This window comes from Ixodes scapularis, unplaced genomic scaffold, assembly GCF_016920785.2.
Source record: "Ixodes scapularis isolate PalLabHiFi unplaced genomic scaffold, ASM1692078v2 PGA_scaffold10__122_contigs__length_95168666, whole genome shotgun sequence".
In the NCBI taxonomy this organism is placed as follows: domain Eukaryota; kingdom Metazoa; phylum Arthropoda; class Arachnida; order Ixodida; family Ixodidae; genus Ixodes; species Ixodes scapularis.
In genome coordinates, this window is record NW_024609836.1 from 94219448 (window position 1) to 94243115 (window position 23668).

The window sequence follows — 23668 nt, forward strand, 5'->3', positions numbered from 1 at the left end:
AGCCTCCCTCACCCGTGCGACCAGCTCCTTGCCACTGACGAGCCGCTCAAAGACGTCCTTGGCCCTGTTGGTCCACTGCTCCTTGCTGCAGGCCAGCGCGGAAGGCTTGATCTCGGCCAGCTTGCACTGGAACGCCTGCTCCACAGAGGGAAGGATGCGCGGGCATCTAGCGCGAGGAGCCTTCAACTCTACCCACAAACAAGATGTTCCATCGTGCGGTTAGAAGGTTACTCTCAGGCTGTGCGGCACATGGAGCTAAAGCTGGTGCCACAGAACATCTGCCCCCAGCCCGTCTCGATCCAAACGAGTGTGGTACCGGCGTGCGGTCGTCTGTCGCGTGCCACACGTTAAGGACCCCCAAGTTGGCGGGAGCTTCCAGAAGCTCCAGCCAAGGGGGCAGCAGCGTCGGCAAGACAACGAGAAGTTTAAATCCCGCGCCTTTGCATCCATCAATCGCGGGGCACTTCCCCGACAACGTGACGGCATTTTCTGCGAGAAGCAAAGCGGTCTGCTGCGTACAGACCTGCGCCGGCGTGATGAGGGTGTCAAAGAGAGTGTCCGGGTCGATCTCCCGCAGCAGTGACGCGTCCAGGATCAGCCTGTTGCCGTAGTCCACGAAGAAAACCTGCCCCCGACCAATTACACACAAACGGTCACAGTTTGGCTCATGGTCTCGGTACGGTGCTCGAATGAGTCTCCGACTGGTTTGCTCACCCCTCTTCTACGAAAACACCCGTCTAACGAAGTAAAATAAAGTCTTGGCCAATCTCCTATGTGTTCAATCTGTTTCTCTGACTACCACAACGAATTCCTGTTGAACAAATATCTTTGTTTAACGAAGCGATTGCAGAAAATGACCGGCATTATAAATTTCCTAGGTGAAAAGTAATAAATTTAAGAGAATTGTTGCTCTTAAGTGACACGCATAGAGAACAGCAATACTGCAGCAGCGGTGAAGGTTGACACTGTTGCCGCGCCGACTCCACCGTCGCTGCGCCGCACGTTCTTGGGTTCAGATAAATTGTTGGTGTGCAACCTTGTGTCTAGATGGCGCTATCTGACTACGCTGCTGCATAGAAAGCCTGTATTTGAGAGACTTTCCAACTGCTCGATCGGAGTCACGTGGTTCACGGGCCGCATTTGCAATACGAGGTCCTGAAAGCGTCGATCGTCTGCAAACGTCTCTGCATTTCTGCCTGCTTTCCTCCTCGCGACGCGAAAACGTCTGCAAACGTCTCCGCATTTCCGCCTGACTTCCTCCTCGCCACGCGTGATCCATTTTTTGCTTTTAGATGCTACAACTGAGTTACCTGTACTATGAAAAATGTCACCGGTCCCGCAGACTTTGTTTTAAAGCCCTTTGACTGTACCTAGACTTCTGCCCGACGACGTCGTAAAAGTGTCACTTCGTCGCCTGCCACGATCCGCTGGGTGCAGCAAATGCTTGTTCTCCTGCGGGTCGCTCTCCAGCTTGGCTGTCCAACGAGGCTTCGGCAGTCACGAATTTGGATGCCGCGGCGACGGCAGCGCTCGTGTTCTTTCGTGCTTTTTTTTCTCAACTTCTAGGCCTAACCGCCGGAATCGCGACATCCGATGGCACAACGCGCCGGTTTTTGCGACGTTATGCGTCGCCGCTTAGGGGCCACTTTCGGTGAGTGGGCAAAATAGGACACTCCAGTCAGAGATGCGCTCCAGGTACCACAGTTTTATGCAAAACTTAATTAAGGGTCCCAAGAAAACTATCTGAACAGAAGTGGCCACTCACCGAAGCCTTGTTGTTCTGCCCGAGGGATTCGATCCTTGCTCGGTAGTAGGCCCCCTTGAAAGGAGCCAGCACCAGCATCTCCAGCCTCAGCTCGGACGTGATGGGCTGCGAGGAACATGGGAAGACCGCGAGGGTCACGTGCTCGGTAGTGGCTGGCTAACCCATTCACATTTGCGCAAACGCAAATGTGCGACGTTGTTCCGACGAGCCATTGTTTCAGCGTGATCTGTCTCGTGCCCGCAAAGCATGAGCAGCTTGAGCCGAAACGACGACGTCGTGGCGTCGTCCGACGTCGCAGTGCTATGTGATGTCGCATCACACCACCGTGCAACATCCTGTCACGCGATGTCACAGTGTCACGCGTCGTCGTCGGCTTGACGCCACCGTGGAGGCTGCGTGCCACAGACGCCAAATCGCAAAGAGCTGGCCCTGTAAATGCTTTGTATTTAATTGTTTTAACCCCCCACAAGCCAGGTGTACCAAGGCGAGAGAGGAACACGCTCTCCGCAGTGGAAATCGATGGACGACGCGAGAAGGGGAGCCACCGACCTTGAGGTGCTTGCCCCCGTTGTGATTGATGGCGAGGGTCATGTGCTGTTCGGCCGCCTCGTATGCGGGGTCCGAGTAGTGGGCGTAGAAGTGGCCGCAAGTCACCACCTGCGCAAGGGCGGTTGGTGTGGGTACGAGCTTCTAGCTCCATTTCCACGATTTTCGTTGTATAAGCAAAGGCTTCTTTTCCTGAAATTTCCATTGGTGTGTCTTACACAAAGGTGCGATTAAATATATGCATTTCCTAAGGGGGGACCACTGCACAGCAAAAAGCTCCTGCAAAAAAAATTTATTTTGAAAAATGCCATATTTACATTCACAACCATCAAGAGAGTATTCCCAGAAAGTTTTATTAGTTTACACTGCATAGTTAACTTTTTATGAACTATTTTCGGTCCACTAATGCTAAAGGTAGCGGTTAGAACTTTTTGAACGCATTTTTCTCTGTTCCACTTTTTGGTATAAATTTCAGATCTAGGAAAACTATTGTTTGTTAATGGGACAAGAGGAAAACTCACTCATTGTTTTTCCTTTTATTAACTATTTTCGGTCCACCAATGCTAAAGGTAGTGGTTGGAGCCTTTTGAACACATTTTTCTCTGTTCCACTTTTTGGTATAAATTTCAGATCTAGGAAAACTATTGTTTGTTAATGGGACAAGAGGAAAGACTCACTCATTGTTTTTCCTTTTATTAACTATTTTCGGTCCACCAATGCTAAAAGTAGTGGTTGGAGCCTTTTGAACGCATTTTTCTCTGTTCCACTTTTTGGTATAAATTTCAGATCTAGGAAAACTATTGTTTGTTAATGGGACAAGAGGAAAGACTCACTCATTGTTTTTCCCTTTATTAACTATTTTCGGTCCACCAATGCTAAAGGTAGTGGTTGGAGCCTTTTGAACACATTTTTCTCTGTTCCACTTTTTGGTATAAATTTCAGATCTAGGAAAACTATTGTTTGTTAATGGGACAAGAGGAAAGACTCACTCATTGTTTTTCCCTTTATTAACTATTTTCGGTCCACCAATGCTAAAGGTAGTGGTTGGAGCCTTTTGAACACATTTTTCTCTGTTCCACTTTTTGGTATAAATTTCAGATCTAGGAAAACTATTGTTTGTTAATGGGACAAGAGGAAAGACTCACTCATTGTTTTTCCTTTTATTAACTATTTTCGGTCCACCAATGCTAAAGGTAGTGGTTGGAGCCTTTTGAACACATTTTTCTCTGTTCCACTTTTTGGTATAAATTTCAGATCTAGGAAAACTATTGTTTGTTAATGGGACAAGAGGAAAGACTCACTCATTGTTTTTCCCTTTATTAACTATTTTCGGTCCACCAATGCTAAAGGTAGTGGTTGGAGCCTTTTGAACGCATTTTTCTCTGTTCCACTTTTTGGTATAAATTTCAGATCTAGGAAAACTATTGTTTGTTAATGGGACAAGAGGAAAGACTCACTCATTGTTTTTCCTTTTATTAACTATTTTCGGTCCACCAATGCTAAAGGTAGTGGTTGGAGCCTTTTGAACACATTTTTCTCTGTTCCACTTTTTGGTATAAATTTCAGATCTAGGAAAACTATTGTTTGTTAATGGGACAAGAGGAAAGACTCACTCATTGTTTTTCCCTTTATTAACTATTTTCGGTCCACCAATGCTAAAGGTAGTGGTTGGAGCCTTTTGAACGCATTTTTCTCTGTTCCACTTTTTGGTATAAATTTCAGATCTAGGAAAACTATTGTTTGTTAATGGGACAAGAGGAAAGACTCACTCATTGTTTTTCCCTTTATTAACTATTTTCGGTCCACCAATGCTAAAGGTAGTGGTTGGAGCCTTTTGAACACATTTTTCTCTGTTCCACTTTTTGGTATAAATTTCAGATCTAGGAAAACTATTGTTTGTTAATGGGACAAGAGGAAAGACTCACTCATTGTTTTTCCTTTTATTAACTATTTTCGGTCCACCAATGCTAAAGGTAGTGGTTGGAGCCTTTTGAACACATTTTTCTCTGTTCCACTTTTTGGTATAAATTTCAGATCTAGGAAAACTATTGTTTGTTAATGGGACAAGAGGAAAGACTCACCCATTGTTTTTCCTTTTATTAACTATTTTCGGTCCACCAATGCTAAAGGTAGTGGTTGGAGCCTTTTGAACACATTTTTCTCTGTTCCACTTTTTGGTATAAATTTCAGATCTAGGAAAACTATTGTTTGTTAATGGGACAAGAGGAAAGACTCACTCATTGTTTTTCCTTTTATTAACTATTTTCGGTCCACCAATGCTAAAGGTAGTGGTTGGAGCCTTTTGAACACATTTTTCTCTGTTCCACTTTTTGGTATAAATTTCAGATCTAGGAAAACTATTGTTTGTTAATGGGACAAGAGGAAAGACTCACTCATTGTTTTTCCCTTTATTAACTATTTTCGGTCCACCAATGCTAAAGGTAGTGGTTGGAGCCTTTTGAACGCATTTTTCTCTGTTCCACTTTTTGGTATAAATTTCAGATCTAGGAAAACTATTGTTTGTTAATGGGACAAGAGGAAAGACTCACTCATTGTTTTTCCCTTTATTAACTATTTTCGGTCCACCAATGCTAAAGGTAGTGGTTGGAGCCTTTTGAACGCATTTTTCTCTGTTCCACTTTTTGGTATAAATTTCAGATCTAGGAAAACTATTGTTTGTTAATGGGACAAGAGGAAAGACTCACTCATTGTTTTTCCCTTTATTAACTATTTTCGGTCCACCAATGCTAAAGGTAGTGGTTGGAGCCTTTTGAACGCATTTTTCTCTGTTCCACTTTTTGGTATAAATTTCAGATCTAGGAAAACTATTGTTTGTTAATGGGACAAGAGGAAAGACTCACTCATTGTTTTTCCTTTTATTAACTATTTTCGGTCCACCAATGCTAAAGGTAGTGGTTGGAGCCTTTTGAACACATTTTTCTCTGTTCCACTTTTTGGTATAAATTTCAGATCTAGGAAAACTATTGTTTGTTAATGGGACAAGAGGAAAGACTCACTCATTGTTTTTCCTTTTATTAACTATTTTCGGTCCACCAATGCTAAAGGTAGTGGTTGGAGCCTTTTGAACACATTTTTCTCTGTTCCACTTTTTGGTATAAATTTCAGATCTAGGAAAACTATTGTTTGTTAATGGGACAAGAGGAAAGACTCACTCATTGTTTTTCCTTTTATTAACTATTTTCGGTCCACCAATGCTAAAGGTAGTGGTTGGAGCCTTTTGAACACATTTTTCTCTGTTCCACTTTTTGGTATAAATTTCAGATCTAGGAAAACTATTGTTTGTTAATGGGACAAGAGGAAAGACTCACTCATTGTTTTTCCCTTTATTAACTATTTTCGGTCCACCAATGCTAAAGGTAGTGGTTGGAGCCTTTTGAACGCATTTTTCTCTGTTCCACTTTTTGGTATAAATTTCAGATCTAGGAAAACTATTGTTTGTTAATGGGACAAGAGGAAAGACTCACTCATTGTTTTTCCCTTTATTAACTATTTTCGGTCCACCAATGCTAAAGGTAGTGGTTGGAGCCTTTTGAACGCATTTTTCTCTGTTCCACTTTTTGGTATAAATTTCAGATCTAGGAAAACTATTGTTTGTTAATGGGACAAGAGGAAAGACTCACTCATTGTTTTTCCTTTTATTAACTATTTTCGGTCCACCAATGCTAAAGGTAGTGGTTGGAGCCTTTTGAACACATTTTTCTCTGTTCCACTTTTTGGTATAAATTTCAGATCTAGGAAAACTATTGTTTGTTAATGGGACAAGAGGAAAGACTCACTCATTGTTTTTCCTTTTATTAACTATTTTCGGTCCACCAATGCTAAAGGTAGTGGTTGGAGCCTTTTGAACACATTTTTCTCTGTTCCACTTTTTGGTATAAATTTCAGATCTAGGAAAACTATTGTTTGTTAATGGGACAAGAGGAAAGACTCACTCATTGTTTTTCCTTTTATTAACTATTTTCGGTCCACCAATGCTAAAGGTAGTGGTTGGAGCCTTTTGAACACATTTTTCTCTGTTCCACTTTTTGGTATAAATTTCAGATCTAGGAAAACTATTGTTTGTTAATGGGACAAGAGGAAAGACTCACTCATTGTTTTTCCTTTTATTAACTATTTTCGGTCCACCAATGCTAAAGGTAGTGGTTGGAGCCTTTTGAACACATTTTTCTCTGTTCCACTTTTTGGTATAAATTTCAGATCTAGGAAAACTATTGTTTGTTAATGGGACAAGAGGAAAGACTCACTCATTGTTTTTCCTTTTATTAACTATTTTCGGTCCACCAATGCTAAAGGTAGTGGTTGGAGCCTTTTGAACACATTTTTCTCTGTTCCACTTTTTGGTATAAATTTCAGATCTAGGAAAACTATTGTTTGTTAATGGGACAAGAGGAAAGACTCACTCATTGTTTTTCCCTTTATTAACTATTTTCGGTCCACCAATGCTAAAGGTAGTGGTTGGAGCCTTTTGAACGCATTTTTCTCTGTTCCACTTTTTGGTATAAATTTCAGATCTAGGAAAACTATTGTTTGTTAATGGGACAAGAGGAAAGACTCACTCATTGTTTTTCCTTTTATTAACTATTTTCGGTCCACCAATGCTAAAGGTAGTGGTTGGAGCCTTTTGAATGCATTTTTCTCTGTTCCACTTTTTGGTATAAATTTCAGATCTAGGAAAACTATTGTTTGTTAATGGGACAAGAGGAAAGACTCACTCATTGTTTTTCCCTTTATTAACTATTTTCGGTCCACCAATGCTAAAGGTAGTGGTTGGAGCCTTTTGAACGCATTTTCCTCTGTTCCACTTTTTGGTATAAATTTCAGATCTAGGAAAACCATCGTTTGTTAATGGGACAAGAGGAAAGACTCACTCATTGTTTTTCCTTTTATTAACTATTTTCGGTCCACCAATGCTAAAGGTAGTGGTTGGAGCCTTTTGAACGCATTTTTCTCTGTTCCACTTTTTGGTATAAATTTCAGATCTAGGAAAACTATTGTTTGTTAATGGGACAAGAGGAAAGACTCACTCATTGTTTTTCCCTTTATTAACTATTTTCGGTCCACCAATGCTAAAGGTAGTGGTTGGAGCCTTTTGAACGCATTTTTCTCTGTTCCACTTTTTGGTATAAATTTCAGATCTAGGAAAACCATCGTTTGTTAATGGGACAAGAGGAAAGACTCACTCATTGTTTTCCCTTACTAGAATTTTATGGGCAATGCAGCTGTGCAATTGTTTTTTGACTTGGTGGATGTCTTTTATAAAATATGTAAAGATTTTGTCGACAACATAAAAGGGAAAAATTTTATTTGACTTTTTACTGCGGTGTTAGCGTAAAATAAACTACTTGTTAGAAATTTTGTTTTCCCTGTTGCACTCTCTAGGCATTCTGCTGCAGATGAAACTTTACACAGCATTCTGTCTTGCAACTGCCAGTATATACTGTAAATTTGATTCATATTAAGCCAAAGGTTTCAAAGTTGACCCTTTTGGGTAGTGTCACGTTGAGCACGACCATACAAATTTACCGCGGGGGGGGGGGGGGGCTTTATTTCTTGTTTGATTCGGTGGCGAGAGCATTAAAACTAACTCCCGCTTGTGCATATGTCACGCACATCAATGCCGTTTCGTGACAACAACCGTATAGAAAAAATTCAACCTATATAACTCGCAACTTTCTTATAAAAAAACAGTCATTCATAGGAGATGCGACTCGTACAACAATGTGAGTTGTAGACCAGAAAATAATGTGCTTCTAAGGAAATTCCTAATTCAAAAGCTTTTTGCTAAGCTGCCAATCTAAGCTTAATGCTTTGCATGGTATTAGCCAGGGGTCGAAGGCCCGTTCACACACTTGCGTTGGTTCACGACTGAGTGCCTGTGATCTCTTACGACGAGGACATGCACTGGCACGCTGGCACCATCTATACAAGGTGGCCCTGGAACTGCATTTCACTAGAGCAGGGCTCTCCATACCTTTTGGCTAAGGATTAGGGATCTGTCACAGTGTCGAGGGACGGGAAAAAGAAATAAGCGAATATACATGAGGAAAAACTGATTGCAAGGAGGAAAAGAAAACCAAACCTGAAGTGAATGAGTATGTTCATACAGAATGAATATACTTCATTTTGAAATACGATATATAATTACGACATTACGCAATCATATGTGAACTAGAAAAGTCGCTTGGCATACATGAAAGCACCAAAGTACTTTGGCACGTCTACGGAAGGTAGAAGACTACCGAGAAGGGTAGAACTGATTCTGACGATATGCACTATAGTTACGATATGGGACGCTAAGCTCGACATACAAAGTAACGCAAAGGAATTTTAACATACCATGACATCCCAGTTCATCGCCAACCCCCCCTGCTGGCCGAAATATATAAAAGAAGCGGGTTGAGTCATGTCTCGGTGGGTAAGCAAAAAAAGTTGACAGAAAGCTAAAAAAAAAATCCCATTTTTCTGCACACATCTAGAGCGGCTGCATGAGAAATACGTTGAACTCAAAACTCGAATTAGCTTAATTGTTTTGTGCAAGAAATGCTCATGAAAGAACACTTTACTATCGCAAAGTCCCCTGCTTGCGTACGCGCAATGAACACCGCCGGACAACATGCAGCGCGAATGTTTGTTTCATGAAGGCACATTTCAAACAACATTAGTAAAAAAAAAAAAAAAAAAGTCCATGAGAAAGCGAGAGAGTGAGCGAGTGAAAGAAGCAATCAAGAGCGAGGCTGAAGAGCAGAAACACCGGTGATCGCGTTGGCAAATATTTCGGCGTAGTGACAAGCTGGGTGCCTTGTCAATCACAAGAAGTAGGCTCTTGTGCAACTTTCTTGTTTGAGGCGTGTATGCATGCGCGGCGTGCTATCAACGCGGGTTGAGGCGGCGTTGCTGTGTGGCGTGGACAGCACCACGGACATGCAGCTCGAAATGGGACACCTTACAAACATCTGTGTGCAGCGTTCCATCAAATCTTTAATTTACCCGTTGGCTTTGTCCCAAACATTGCATAACCTTACCGACAGAGGTCGCGACGTTCCGGGAAAAGGAGCTCGCAATGACCTTATTTCCGCGGAGACGAACTTTGACGTTACATCTTTGGCTACACTCCACAGTTACATTCCAGGATATGGGGCGTTCGCTGACCTCACGATTACAAACTGGGTTACTGCTCGTGTTATCTTTCCAACCTCCCTAACAAACCTTTTTGTAAGCAGAACGAAGTTGAATTTTGTTATCTCCATCGTTTTCCTTTCGCATGCACATACTCAGACTTCGGGGTCGCGGAAATCGGGGAGGAAATTCGTAAACAAATAAAGTCCTTTTCTCCTTTATTTTACTTTGTCACGGACGTCCTTCAACTGTAAGGTCTGCGGCCGCATCGTTCGGGTAGGTTGAATGTTTGCGGATAGTGGAGTCCGCATTGGGGTATTTGTAGAGGGGGTCGATCACTGTGTTTTTCTTGGAAATTGCTATTTGCCCAAAAAATGGGGTGGGCGATGATTCGGAGATGGGAGATGACTGAGGATATTACGGTAGTTCCACAGATATGAAATAGGGGACTAAGAATGATGATGTTGGTGATGAAAATGCTCAATAAATAATATGGCGAGAAGACACACCTTCTGGCATCGTTTCTTTACATGTGCTTATTTGTGCACCATAGCAGTGGGTCAGGTTTCCTTGAAAGGACAACAAGCCACGGGCCGGTCGGAAGACCTCCGTGGGCCAGGGTTTGGGGACCCATGCACTAGGGCAAAGGCTTTGCGGTATTTGCGAGATCAGAGTACATATCCTAAAAGGTATTAAGGCACACGGTCATAAGCAGTTGCAAGTGCGTGAACCAGCCTTAACTATCGATATATTACGAACACTGGATAGATGGCGCAAGCCGTCACCCAATTTAAAGGGTTCAGCTGCACGCACCCATTTATCCTACGACTGACTGCTGTCGTGTGCGACAACTCACCTCGGTCAGGTAGATGTTGATGGTCATCTGGTTGGTGCTTGGGAGTGGCACGGTCTTCAGGGAGCTGATGCCTGGCACCACCACCATGCTGCCCGACAATGAGAAAAACAAATATTTGAAACCCTAAGAAATGAACTCTGCCAAGTCTGATTCTACAATGCCATTTGCAGCTTTGTCTGGCGCTTGCCACCACCCACAGATGGCGCCACCATTGCAACTCGCTTACACGCTTAGGTGAAGGCTTTTTGGGCGTGTCTATTTTATAGACCCTCAATTTAAAGAGGACGTGACGCACATATACATATATATGTACATGATGCAGTTGGCACATGGGTGGTGCTAGCCACCACAAATAGAAATTTTTGAGTGTAGGGCTTTCGAAATATAACATTAGTCAAATATGACTAACGTTATATTTGACTAACGTTACAATAATGCCCCCAGGGCGAAATGTAGGTAACGAATAAATAAATAAATATTTGTAGAGTTTCAACCTTATTGATGCTAAATTCTGCCGCGAACGCCAAACATTTCGAAATATGCGAATGTAACTACAATTTACATCGAAGCACACGTTGAATGGCGTATCATTTAAATCGCAAGGCGATCACCAAATAGCATATAAATATTACACAAACCTCGAAGCAAATATGGAGTAGTGCAGTTGTTGTCAAATGGGTTCCGCAGACCAGCTGGCGTCCGCAAAACCATTTTTGAGGTCCACAAAGTCCTCGCCTCAACCCTCAATCCCCAGCCTTCCCCGTTTAAAGCAATAGCTTTAAGGGCGACACTTAGCAGAGATTTTGTCCTTGTTGCTTGTCATCGCAGCACGCGCAGAGAAAATGGAAAAACTGTGCTCTCCCCTCTTGCCGCGATGAGACGGAAGTCGAACTTCCCGTATGATATGCCGCGTGCAGAGAGAGAAAATGGCAGCCCTGGTGTCCCGCCAAGAATTGCGCAACAAAGGGAGGTTTGTCAAGTCGTCCGCTTGAAAGAGTTGTTTTCCAACATCATTTGCTTTATGTGAAATCCCACTTTGGCAGTATCCGGTTGCTACGCGTAAAGTTGGATGGTTTTAGAAACTTCTGCCGCTCCTTACTCACTTCACACGTATCACTGGCGGCAGTCGTCAGTGGCATCCACGACGTTAGCCACGACAGCTGACAAGTAACCATGTCGCACCTCCGCCTTCAGGTATGCGACGGCACCATTCCACCCTCATTGCGCGACTGTGCTACAGCTATCCCTTTTGTTTCTATGCACATTGTGGCCAGAAAAAAAAAGAAAAGTTTTTTGTTGATTTTGGTCAGGAGCCAGCTACTGCCCGTTATAAAGGGTACAGCCATTACCATTTATCCATCCTTCTTTACTTGATAGTTCTCACTTCTCCAGTCTATAACAGTAAAGAATGTCGTTTTCACACTGCATTTAGTTGCCTTATTTTACACTTCCCCCTCCCTCCCTCCTCACCCCCCCTTCCTTACTCCCTTCCCCCCCCCCTTTCCTTCCTCCCTCCCAGGGGTTTATGCAGAATTTCCAACCTTGGAGGTTGTCACAAATTTTTAGGGGGCTGTAAAGGCAGGGCGGGGTGTAGTTTTGGGTGTGCTTTGCGCAGAAAATTCTGGGGGGGGGTGTCTCTATAAATCATCCCCCCCCCCCCCCCCCCCCTCCGTTCCCCCTTGCCCTCTTGCATGGGTTTTCCCCTAACTTTGGCAGGTCCCCAAGGGGTCCCCGACACATCCATGCTTGAGCACCGCAGGAATAGTGTATTTGTCAAACCTAGGCTCGAATACTGAATAGGTTATTATTTGAAACGACTATTTGAAAGTATGTTTGCAAAACACTCAACAAAAAGAGTCAAAGGGAGGGCCAACCGGTTGGTCTTGAGCTTGTTGCCGGCGTTGTCTTCCTGCAACCGCCGCAGGCGTTCCAGTTTTTCCTTGGCGTCTTCGGGTCGGAACAGGGACAGCTCCAGGGGGATCCTGAGCTGCCTGCAGTCCGCAATGCAGGAAAGCCAGACCGTTAATCTAAGAAAAAACACTACCCAGAAAAAAAAAAAAAAAATTCGAAAAAAAAAGGCGATTTTGAAAATTGTCCTATTTACATCTGCCAACATCTAGAGAGTATTCCCAGAAAGGTTAATTTGTATACAGTGCAGGGTTATTTTTTTATAAATTATTTTCAGTTCACCAATGCTAAAAAAAAGGTAGGTTCGAGCACTTTGAATGCGTTTTTCTTCAAATAAATTTTTGGCATATATACCACCTTAATAAAAACTATCATTTCAGTATGAAACTTTTGGCTTAATATTTGTGGGAAAATTTTATGGATCCAGTTACTATGAACTTCGATTTTGCATTTTCATGCTCCTTTATTATGAAAAATTGTAGTCAACAAAACTTGGTAAAATTGTAAGCAACACAACTTGGTAAATGTATAAAAAAAATTTTTTTTTTCAGAACTTTTTATTTATAAATATGCATATCTAAAAATTCGTTTTCATAGTAACCGGCAACAGGTATTTCAGTATGCATTCTACCAGAAAATTGTGGTTATCAACACCATTTCTCAATGATAGATTCATTGAGCAGATTCCACGCAAAGCTATGCTTTGCTTCATTCTTGGGAAATAAAATTGGTTCCCAGGGCTGAAACTTTGCATGCCCTCCTATATGGCTACAAACACCACCTGCAAATATCCCAGGTAGTGTCCCCCATCAAAGGCGGTGTTCCCACCCACTGCAGCTCTCATCACTTTACAACACACCAGTCTCAACTTGCAACATCAGGCTTTGCAAAAACAGACGAAATCAAAACTCCATAAAACACTCCCAATCAACTTAAGGACGGGTGAATATTTGGTTATTTCTAACAATAATATAACACATTCCGAGCTGCAATAATCATCTAACAAGGTCCCCTCTGGAATGTATCGACGTGGTTCAACTGTACCTGAACTATTTGAGATTATTCCCCAAAATCACTATTTGTTTTGAAATCGATCGTTAGCCAAGGTTGTCTGATCGTCTGCACCTGTCAAGACGCCCTCAGTTCCTTCACTATGTATTTTATTCCCAACCCTCTAAATAGACTCTGGTGCGAAGTACGTCACACTGAAAGACTGACTTTCGTCCGAACGTGGCAGACGCATGAGCTTTCCCACCTCATCTTTACCGCCGTGTAGACAGCCGGGAGAATGCCGACGCTCGACGACTTGCGCAGGAACTCGATCGTGGCCCTGAAAGGTTGGTGCGACAGCATTGTTACCGGGGGAACAAAAAATGATAAGCTGCCCGGAGGAACGAGCTAGTTCCTGCAAACAAACGAGCCCCGTTAATTAACTGACCCGAACGACTGCAATGAACAAGCGTCTTTCACCACAAAAAAAAAACAGATGGTTTGTGGTGGCAAAACCTGGATTCTAAAGACAGAGACAGCTTTTTCGCTGCACAACGTTCGCCTTTTTTGGGGGCTTCGTTTTAGAAGGGCGCTAGTGCGCCAGAGTGGAATACAAAAAAAGCTGGTGCATGCACCTCATCAGACTGACTCACTTGGACTCCTCGAAGTAGATCTTCATGTGCTCGCTGCAGCAGCTGAACATTCGCCGCAAGGCGTGGTCGTAGAGAATGCCTTGATTCTGGGGGATGCCGCTAACCTAAGGACCAAAAACGGGAACAACGAGACAGACGAGTTTGCTTGACGTCGACGTCACGCCATAATGTCAGGCAGCAAGACTCTGGTGACGGGAACGAGCTGTTGGACACACATACAGCATAACCTTGTTACAACAAATCTAGTTACGGCAGACGTTTGGTTATAACATACCAATTTGTGAAGTTTCATTGGTCTTCTTATCTCTCTTATTCATTCAACTTTGCTTACTAAAAATTTTGTTACGGCACAAATTCGAATATAATGGACTACATATTAGAAAGTTTGTAAGTAGTTCACCATTCAGTTACAGCAGACTCTGACAGCTGTCATCTGACGGTTTGCGGCTCTAATTAATTAGCGGTGACATCCATTTTATGAACTGCTGTCGTCGCTCTCGCCACACTGCAAACCTTCTATGACCCAAAATGTGCAGTGATGACTACGATTGTTGGTATACCTCAATGAAAAAATCACCACCTTTCAAAGTTCAGAACTTCGAATAAACTAGAGTTCTTTTCCAGTATCCATTCACATCTGCAGGAGAGCCCCGAGAGGTTTTATAAGGTCTCAAGACCAGGTAATTAGCTTTGAGAGGTCCACATTGGCTTGCTAGTGTACAGTGGCGATTATCAAACTGTGTTCCCAGAAAGCCAGGGGTCCCTGAGTGTTCCAATCCCCAAGTGACTTTAGTCCTAGGGATGTCTTCTTCTAAACAGAACCGTTCAAGCAAGCATAATTGGGCTAAGTGCTCAAGGCAAAACACCCCCCTTTCTTGCTGTTGGGTTGAGTAACATTAAAACGTTTGTTTCTAAGCTTTGGAAATGCTTCAGTGCAAATTTATTTAAAAGAGGGCATATTCCATGGCTGACTCCAAGTAGAAAAGTGCTCCTTAGAATCAAAAACCCTCAAAACATAAAAAAAACAAAAACATTTATATTCTGATTGAAATTAATTAGTGAATAATTTTTCATCTTTGCTGGAAAAAATAAAACGCTTGCACCGCCCCTTCCTCCACTGTTTCTCATAAAATGGCTATGTTACCGTCGACTAAAGAAGACTGGAATGTGCTACCTAACCAAATTGTTTCCATAAATAAAACTACTAACATATTTACGGCAGCCACTACCCTGTTCCTCTCTAACCCCGCCTACCTAGGCTGCAGTGCTGCTATATTGTGTTCATGTTGTGATAATGATTTTGTGGCCACTCCCTCTCATACAATGCCCATACTGGCCATCAAAGAAAAATAAATGATGATGATGATGACATACAAGACTAATGTTTAGTACATTTTCCAAACCAACACCATAAAACCACGCTGTATGTCATGGAACTTCAATCAGCATGGGACGGGTCCAGGGAGGGAATAATGTCTTCAACTACAAACCATAAGCGTGAAAGATCTACTGGTGGTACAAGCGCTTTGGGTTCTAGGCAGTCTTCAATGCTAAGCAAGACAGAGGGCATCAACTGTCGCTCATCTTGACGTAAAATGACTCACGGTGACGGAACAGAGTGGATCAGTGACTAGTCCCTTGAAGCAGTCGGCTTCGTTGAGGCTCTCCTGAGTGAAGTAGTGAGGGTAAAATGCCCCACAGATCACCAGCTGCAAAAACAGTGGGAAACAAAAAAAACTCAGTTGTTTGTCCAGTGCGTTCAGTTGTCCGTCCAGCGGCGTCAACGAGATAGAAAAAATCGTCTTGTTAATGCTGCTACTGACAGACGGCACAACATAAAGCAGAAACATGAAAGCTTCTTTGAGATGAACACTCGAAAGCAGATCCGAGCACGTGTGGTACCATCTGCGAGTGGTGTCGTCAACCGGATGGTTTTTGCCCTCTTTCTCCCTGTGTGTGAAAAGACGGTGAGAGTGCAGGCGAGATGGTGGTAGCTAATCATGTCGTATTACACCTGAGACTGCGGTGAAAGAAATCGGAAGAACTTTCAGTAGAAGGAACAGACACAGAGAACGTCTCAAACTCAGCTAACTGGTTTATTTCTCAAACAGCCTTTAAGAACCCAGGGAACTTTTTCCCAACCACACTCTACAGATAAACTCCTTTGTTGCAGACATTTTGAACCGGATGGATACAAAACATACAAAACAACCCACACATGAGACGAGGACTTAACAATGGGACACTGCGGATCATCGCAGTGACCTTGACAGAGATATGTCCCGAATTATCCTAACAGTCGCGTCAAAGCGCACACACACAAAAAAAAAAAAAAAAACACAGGTGCGTGCGCTTTGACGCGACTGTTAGGATAATTCGGGACATATCTCTGTCAAGGTCACTGCGATGATCCGCAGTGTCCCATTGTTAAGTCCTCGTCTCATGTGTGGGTTGTTTTGTATCTTTTGTATCCATCCGGTTCAAAATGTCTGCAACAAAGGAGTTTATCTGTAGAGTGTGGTTGGGAAAAAGTTCCCTGGGTACTTAAAGGCTGTTTGAGAAATAAACCAGTTGGCTGAGTTTGAGACGTTCTCTGTGTCTGTTCCTTCTACTAAAAGTTCTTCCGATTTCTTCCACCGCAGTCTCAGGTGTAATACGACATGATTTCTCCCTGTGTCTAAGCAAAACACTTTCTTTTTTTTTTTTTTTTTCAGGCTTAAATTTTTTTTTTGTTGATACTTGCACATAAAATTTGAGTATGACAAATGCACGACCTAAAGAAACCTTTGTGAGAAGTTTCAATGCACTCTGTTAATTGGTCCATTTACATGAATTCTGTTTCGAGTGGAGCTGTGGCAAAAACCTCCTTCTTACCCTGAGGATCACCAGGTGCTCGTTGTCGTCCACACCTCGGATGTTTGGGCGCGGATCCGTGCGGATGTTGAAGGTGACCAGGCGCTTCTTCAGCTCGTCCACGAGCCTCTCTATCTGCAAGGGGCACCCCACCCAAAAATCTATCAACCATTGCGAGGTAAAGTACAAGATGTGCCCCCCCACAATTTTACAGCTTTCTTTCACCACAAAAATAAACTGTGCGTTGCCAAACACTCATATTCTCTGCCCGAACTTAACGACAACAATCTGAAACGGATGCCGAAATTTCAGAACCAACCGTTATCTCGTTCAAAAGTTGTAATTTATTTTCTAAAAATGTCAATGGGAAAATGGGGCTTGGTAACTGGTGCCATTCGGCTCCATGTCTTCAAGGGCTTTGTCGGCCACCATTTTTCCACTGAAAATTTCAGAAAATCACTTAGTATAACTTTTTCGTAAGATAACAGTTAGTGCTGAACTTTTGGTCTGAAAGTGGACGTTCGGCTTTGCAAACGAGGTGTGATAAAAAAGTTCCGACTGATTTTCCGACGTAAAAACAGAGTGATGCGTGAGCAGCAGTCGAAGACAGGGACCCTTCTTCGTCATTATGCCAAAGTGCGTCACTCTGCGAACAATCGGAACTGCGCTACACGAGTTTGTTTGACCACACGCACGAGCACAATGGCAATCTCTCCATGGACCGCAAACCAAAGCAAGAGCGAACATCAATTTTACGTCAAACTCGGCAAATTTAAAACAGAGACCTCCGATATGATTTAGATGGCTTGCGTCAAAAAGCATTGAGGTGTGCGAGATGTTTTTGAGTGGCACTCGTGCCTCAAGAATGGCAGAACGTCACCGAAGTCGAAGAGAGGTCGGATAAGGTCGCTCTACTGGTCTCCGTCTTCCAACGACGTTCTGCCGTTCTTGAAATGCGGGCGACAGTTAATTAAAACACTTTACAAACTTCGCTGCTTTTCAACACAAGCCTGCTGAATCGTTTCAAAGGTGCCTGTTTTATATTTGCTGAGTTCGATGCCGAATTGATGTTCGCTCTCCCTCTGGTTTGCAGTCTATGATGAAACTGCCATTGTGCCGGTGCACCTGGTAGAAAAAATGCGTTGAGCACAGCTCCAAATGTTCAGAACGACGCCCTTTGATATAACGAGACAGAGAATCAACGAAGAAAGGGTAAAAGCACAAGCGAGCTGGTGAAGAACTTCCATCGTAAACCGGAGACACGGAAAAATAAAAAAACGGACAAAACAACAACAAGTCTCAAACACAGCTTCTAGTTTATTTGAACACCTCCACTCTTATATATACACCACAACCCTCCTCTCCAAAGGTCGACACACCTCCTCTCCACTCCATCAACGACATCTCAAACTGAACCAATGACACATGCTACCTCCCTTCCTTTCATACCAACCAGAAACTGACCCAGACGACCTCCTTTCCAATCCATGATAACAGGCACTCAAACAAAAACCCTGCTAACGATGAAAACACCCCCCCCCCAAAAAAAAAAGAAAAAAGAAAAAAAAGAAAAAAAGAAAGATAGATTTTTTTGGAAACGACCAGCCACAGCTGATAACACGCCTATCCAACAGACACAGTCATTCAAACACTCCTCAAAAAAAAAAAAAACTTTAGAGACATAGAATGCGTTTCAGTTCACTTCCGAAACCCAAGGACGGTGTGCTGACACAATTGCCACGCTCCAAGATACATAAAGTCTCCCTCACAACTCTCCTACCATTTTCTTTCTCTTTATGCAATACCTGGGTATCCCCCCACTCAGGCTGACAGTGATTGCAGTCTACAACATGTTTAGCTATTTCTGAATACTGCGCATTGTCTTTTACCGCCCTTTTATGTTCCAGCAACCTATCATTCAAACAGCGACCAGTTTGGACTACATAAGACAATCCACACCGCAACGGAATGTCGTATACAACTCCTACTTGACAAGTTAAATCAGGGTTTTGGTGTTTCTTTAGGCAACCCTGACGACCACCCGAAAAGGGGGTTAAGCTTTCCAATTTATGTTGTGCCTTGAAAACTAAATTTACTCCGAACCTCTTGGCCACTGACTTCAAATTGTGAGATATTCCATGATAGTAAGGCACACAGACCACATTTTTCACAACCGGTTTTTCTACCGGAGCCGAACTGAACTTTGTTAACACCTTGAGTATAACGCTAGAAATCACATCCTGGTTATGGCCCGCTTCCAAAAGACGCAACTTTTGCAACCCTATTGCCTCTCCAACGTGATGTACACATGACTTTTTACACGCGTTATCTACCACAGATGCGATTACACCCCTCTTGACTAACTTCGAGTGACAGCTGTCAGCAGCCAACAAGGGTTTTGCCGATTCCTTACCAAACCTCCAGCACAAGCCCTCTTGTGTGTGTAGTAGGAGGTCTAGATACTGAATCTTGCCCTGAAGAGTGCTTCCCTCTGTGAACGTCAAATCGTGGCACTTTTCTATTATACACTTCTTAACCGTCCCTGCTAACCCTTCCTCAAAAGAACAAATCAAAATGTCGTCTACATAGCGATGAACTACAACAGCTCCACTCGGCAAAGACCGCACAAACGCGTCGACATAAACATCCATTTCATTTTTTAAAAAAAATCTGATAACACTGGCGCAATTGAAGACCCGATACACACTCCCTCTTTTTGGATAAAAAGAGCACCTTCAAAGTCATAACAGTGGACCCCAAATAAAACTCCAGAATGCTCATAAAGCTATCCACATCAATTCCAGAGGAAGACTGAAATTTTACTAGATGGTCATCACACCACCTCCTGACCCTCCTCAAAAGCTCCGACTTATTCATAGAATAATAAAGATCCTTGATGTCTAAAGTTATTACTTCGCAGCTTCTCCCGTGATGGGGATTCAGTATTTCTATTAATTGCTCAGAGTTTCTCAATGATAACGGGCTATCGACCTCCACTCCGGTTAGACACTTTTGTATAAAAACCGACAACACCCTCTGCCAAGCACCATTTTCGTTCACAACTAATCTCAACGGGAAGCCAGCCTCGTGGTCCTTCAACAAAAATTTCAGTCTTAAGGTAGCCTGTGAAACCTCCCCTAGCCTCTTTACCACCGTCTGAAAGTCACACTCCTTAAAGGGATACTGAACCGAAATTTCGAACTCACAAAACAAGGCTGGACAGATACGCGGGACGATGCAAAACCCAAAAACATCACTCATACAGCGATATCTCTAACGGATCGCCATATTTTTAGAAAAGAAGCTCCCGACTGAACCCGGCCGACGAGGCCGACAAGGCAAGGGACGTCACGATTCTTATTCCCTCTCCTCCTCACTACGTCCCGTGTCGAGCTGGTGAACCGAAGCGGGGAGGAAAGAAGCGAGGCCGCTCCCCCTCATTCTCAAATTCTCCCGGAGGACAGTGATGTCAGAGGCCTCGCTTGATCGCGCCCTTCTTTTCGAAAAGTGCAGCCATCCGTTTGAGATATCGATGTACGAGCAACGTTTCGGAGTTCGTAGAGTCCCGTTCAACGCTTCTAGAGCCTTATTTTGCGAAATTCAAATTTCGGTTCAGTATCCCTTTAAGTACAGCTACCACATTCCTTTTCGCTTTCTTGAGGTCCCCAACATACGGCTTAAAAAGTTTATCAACCGCTTCAGCTGCCTTTGATCTAAACAGGAGGTCGTCTGGGTCAGTTTTTGGTTGGTATGAAAGGAAGGGAGGTAGCATGTGTCATTGGTTCACTTTGAGATGTTGTTGATAGAGTGGAGAGGAGGTGTGCCGACCTTTGGAGAGGAGGGTTGTGGTGTATATATAAGAGCGGAGGTGTTCAAATAAACTAGAAGCTGTGTTTGAGACTTGTTGTTTTGTCCGTTTTTTTATTTTTCCGTGTCTCCGGTTTACGATGGGAGACAGAGAAATCTCTTCCTTCGAATGCTGTGCGCCCATCGCTGTGCTGCCCTGTCGTTTTGAGCTACAAAATCAGTCTGGGAACTTTTTAATCGCACCTCGTAGTTTAGTTCTTCGGTGAAAAAAGCACCTACTTTTTGGGAGCACAGCCTGTACAGCGGGACAGTGCCAACGCCACGGAGTCATGCCAGGCTTCGCGAGAGAACACAGAAACGCCCCCTCCCACACCGAAAAAGTTCCCTTCAAGCTTCAATAAACACCAAGCATTTACAATGAAGCACCTCCCAGCAGCCCCAATCAGTAACTCTACTTTTCAAATATTAACACGACGGCACACCATTTTGGCTCTTCCCAAACAAACCCTTACATGCTCAGTGATGCTCACACTTTTAAGGGAATATTGGTAGTACTCTAGAAGCCTATATAGCGGCTCTAGAGACCGGCGCCACCTTCCGGACGAAAAGTGATTTGCACGGCGCGAACACGGATGGCGCCACCATCAAAATGTACAGCAGCACTCGTGTGGTGGGATGCGCTCATTACTAAAAACTAAAGAAAACAGCAATGAATCAAATTATTCAGCTATAGTTTTAACTCCATATTATTTCACTCAATACAAATTATGTATTCCTAAAAATATATTTCTTTTAAAGTTTGTGTCAACATCGCACTTTCTACATTTTTTCTTTTTCTGTTTTTTGGGCTTCTAAAACGAAACCGCTATGTGTGCGGATGTGCGCCTGCGCTCTGAAACCGATGGACTGTTGCGACGACGTCCGTGCGTCTGCTCGGTGCTTTCGCGCTTTTGCTCGTCGACGCGTCGATCGTCGCTCTGCGCGAGCCTCGGACTTTGGGGCGAGTGTAAAGTTTTTCGTGTCTTTGAACTACCTGTGTGGTTACGTAAAGTGGTGAGCAAGCAGCATCAGGGACAAGAAGCACCAGTCTGCTCGGATCCCAACTGACGACGGTGAGTTTTCACCCCAATTGAAACTTTTCCTAAGCTGATCTTCCAGCCACAAACTGCACCGTTTGAGGGATATGTACTTTTTTTAGTTAATTGAATATACCGTTTCCTTTTTGAAGTTCACAAAATACCGCCGTGATTTCACAACGCTGCACACATTTAGGCAAGCGTTTTTAGCACATGGTTTTGGGGATGAAGACCGCCCTGCAAACATTTTATGAAGCGTTAGCACCATCTCACCTCCTCTATCTCTCGTCGATACCGTGCACAACAATGTAAATCCCCGCCGAGTAAATTGTAGTTTATGTATAAATATTGTTCGGTCAGTTTTATATTATTTCACCGAGTTCATATCTTATCATATCTGCCTGTTTTTATTAATTTACCTTGCGTAGATGCTTTGACAGCCCCGCGACTGGTTTACCACGTTTTATCCATTTCAGAAATAAATAGAAAGCTGGATAGTAAAATAATTTAATTTCAAAAAACACTTTTAAACTCACAAAATATTTACACATAGAGGGGCGGAATACAGACAGCAGAGCTTTTGAGAGATGTGCTGTCCGTCCTCCTACGTGTAATTCTTTCGCATGCTTCTTCCCCTCAAAATAATTAAAACTCACGTTAGGCTGCTTTTTTTTTTTTTTTTCGTATAAAATAACAACATTTGCACGATGTCTTCCTTTTTTGTATCCATACAAATTCTCAAGGCATGGAAATCGCTCCAATAAGCCTCAGGGAGATGGAGCCCCCAAAAACAAAAGATAGTTTCCATGGTCTCTTTTTTTTGTAAGGTGCACTTGATTGCTGGCCAACCTATCAAGCTGAATATGTAACCGTCGGCACGCTAGGTTCTGCCATAATGACCTATGCAGTCTAATCTATGGTCAACTGAAATGTAAAACAACAATGACTGGGGCAAAGAGGACGATAACAAAAACAAAAGGATAGTCTCAAGCTTAGAAGCAACCCTATGAAATGTTTCATAGCCCTTTTTTTCTTCTGCAAGTGTATGTGCTGTGACGAGACAAACTAGTGTGTTCTTGCGTTATCCTGTGCAGATCCTCAGAGGATAGAGAACACACATACAGCAAAAATGAGATAGAACAATGAAGTGGCTGGTCCATCCCATGGGCATCACGGATCTCGGTGGCCCCACCAAGAAAACCTTGTTAAACTCATGGTTCAACTTGACGGCGCAAGCGACAGGTATCCAAAGCTCATCAAGAAGTCAAGAGAAATGAGAAATCCCAAAGTGGCCTACAGACTGCAAGGTCGCAAGACCTACACATAATAACCAAATATGTCTGGAAAGAGTGTGGACCAGGTCTGTAAGAAGGAACAAGTTAGCCCAAATAACAATGAATTGTGTTAACTTTTTATTTCCATGGACCAGTCAGAATGACATGAGCTTTCAACTGGGCATGAAATCTTTCGGCTATGCTTCTCGAGACCCTCGAGAGACAATGTTGGCCACTGCGTCTGCAGGTTTCTCCTTGGATGATTTTTATGCGGTAAGATCATAGACTAGCAGAAGCCTGTGAGCATCCACTTCGTTCAGACAAGTTGTTAGCCTACTAGTGGCCATCAACCTTTAGGCAGTCCTTTTTGGGAAGGTCCACTGCCTCAAACCAGTAATACCAGGGCCTTTGGCAGCTAGAACTCATTCTTGGAGAGTTGCACTCTTTGAGATGTCAAGTTTTGCTGGCAAAATCTGACACACTAATATTTGCTTTATTGTCTTATTACACAGATTGAACAATTGATTTTTTTTTATCAGAATATACGTTTAGGGTGGTATTCGAGATTCCACAACCAATAGCCATTTAAATATCTTTTTAGATATACCTAAACGATAGTACTGTTTGCATACAACACTCCGGCAGGGCTGATACTGTTAGCCATCTATAATCATGAATCGATGCTGGGTGGTATGTTGTTTATGTTTGTCCTCTGCAACCGTGATAGGGAAAGAGGGGCAAATGATTCAGTCTAGAAACCCTTGAAAATTTTAACCATTGCTAGTGCCCAGGTCTTGTCTGAC

At 43.1% G+C, this 23668-nt stretch overlaps 1 protein-coding gene across 2 annotated transcripts in view; it reads right to left on the reverse strand.

Moving 5' to 3' along the window:
* The window catches only part of LOC8052993 (ATP-dependent RNA helicase TDRD9), a 70922-nt gene that overhangs the window by 19096 nt on the left and 28158 nt on the right, over positions 1-23668 (reverse strand). For both annotated transcript variants that reach the window (XM_029979229.4, XM_029979230.4), the window contains 10 exons: positions 16730-16843; positions 15460-15564; positions 13856-13959; positions 13468-13542; positions 12179-12295; positions 10305-10392; positions 2315-2422; positions 1766-1870; positions 524-625; positions 13-135 (listed from right to left, as the gene is read on the reverse strand). In XM_029979229.4, the coding sequence (XP_029835089.3) occupies positions 13-135; positions 524-625; positions 1766-1870; positions 2315-2422; positions 10305-10392; positions 12179-12295; positions 13468-13542; positions 13856-13959; positions 15460-15564; positions 16730-16843 (1041 nt within the window). The remainder of the gene's footprint in view (positions 1-12; positions 136-523; positions 626-1765; positions 1871-2314; positions 2423-10304; positions 10393-12178; positions 12296-13467; positions 13543-13855; positions 13960-15459; positions 15565-16729; positions 16844-23668) is intronic.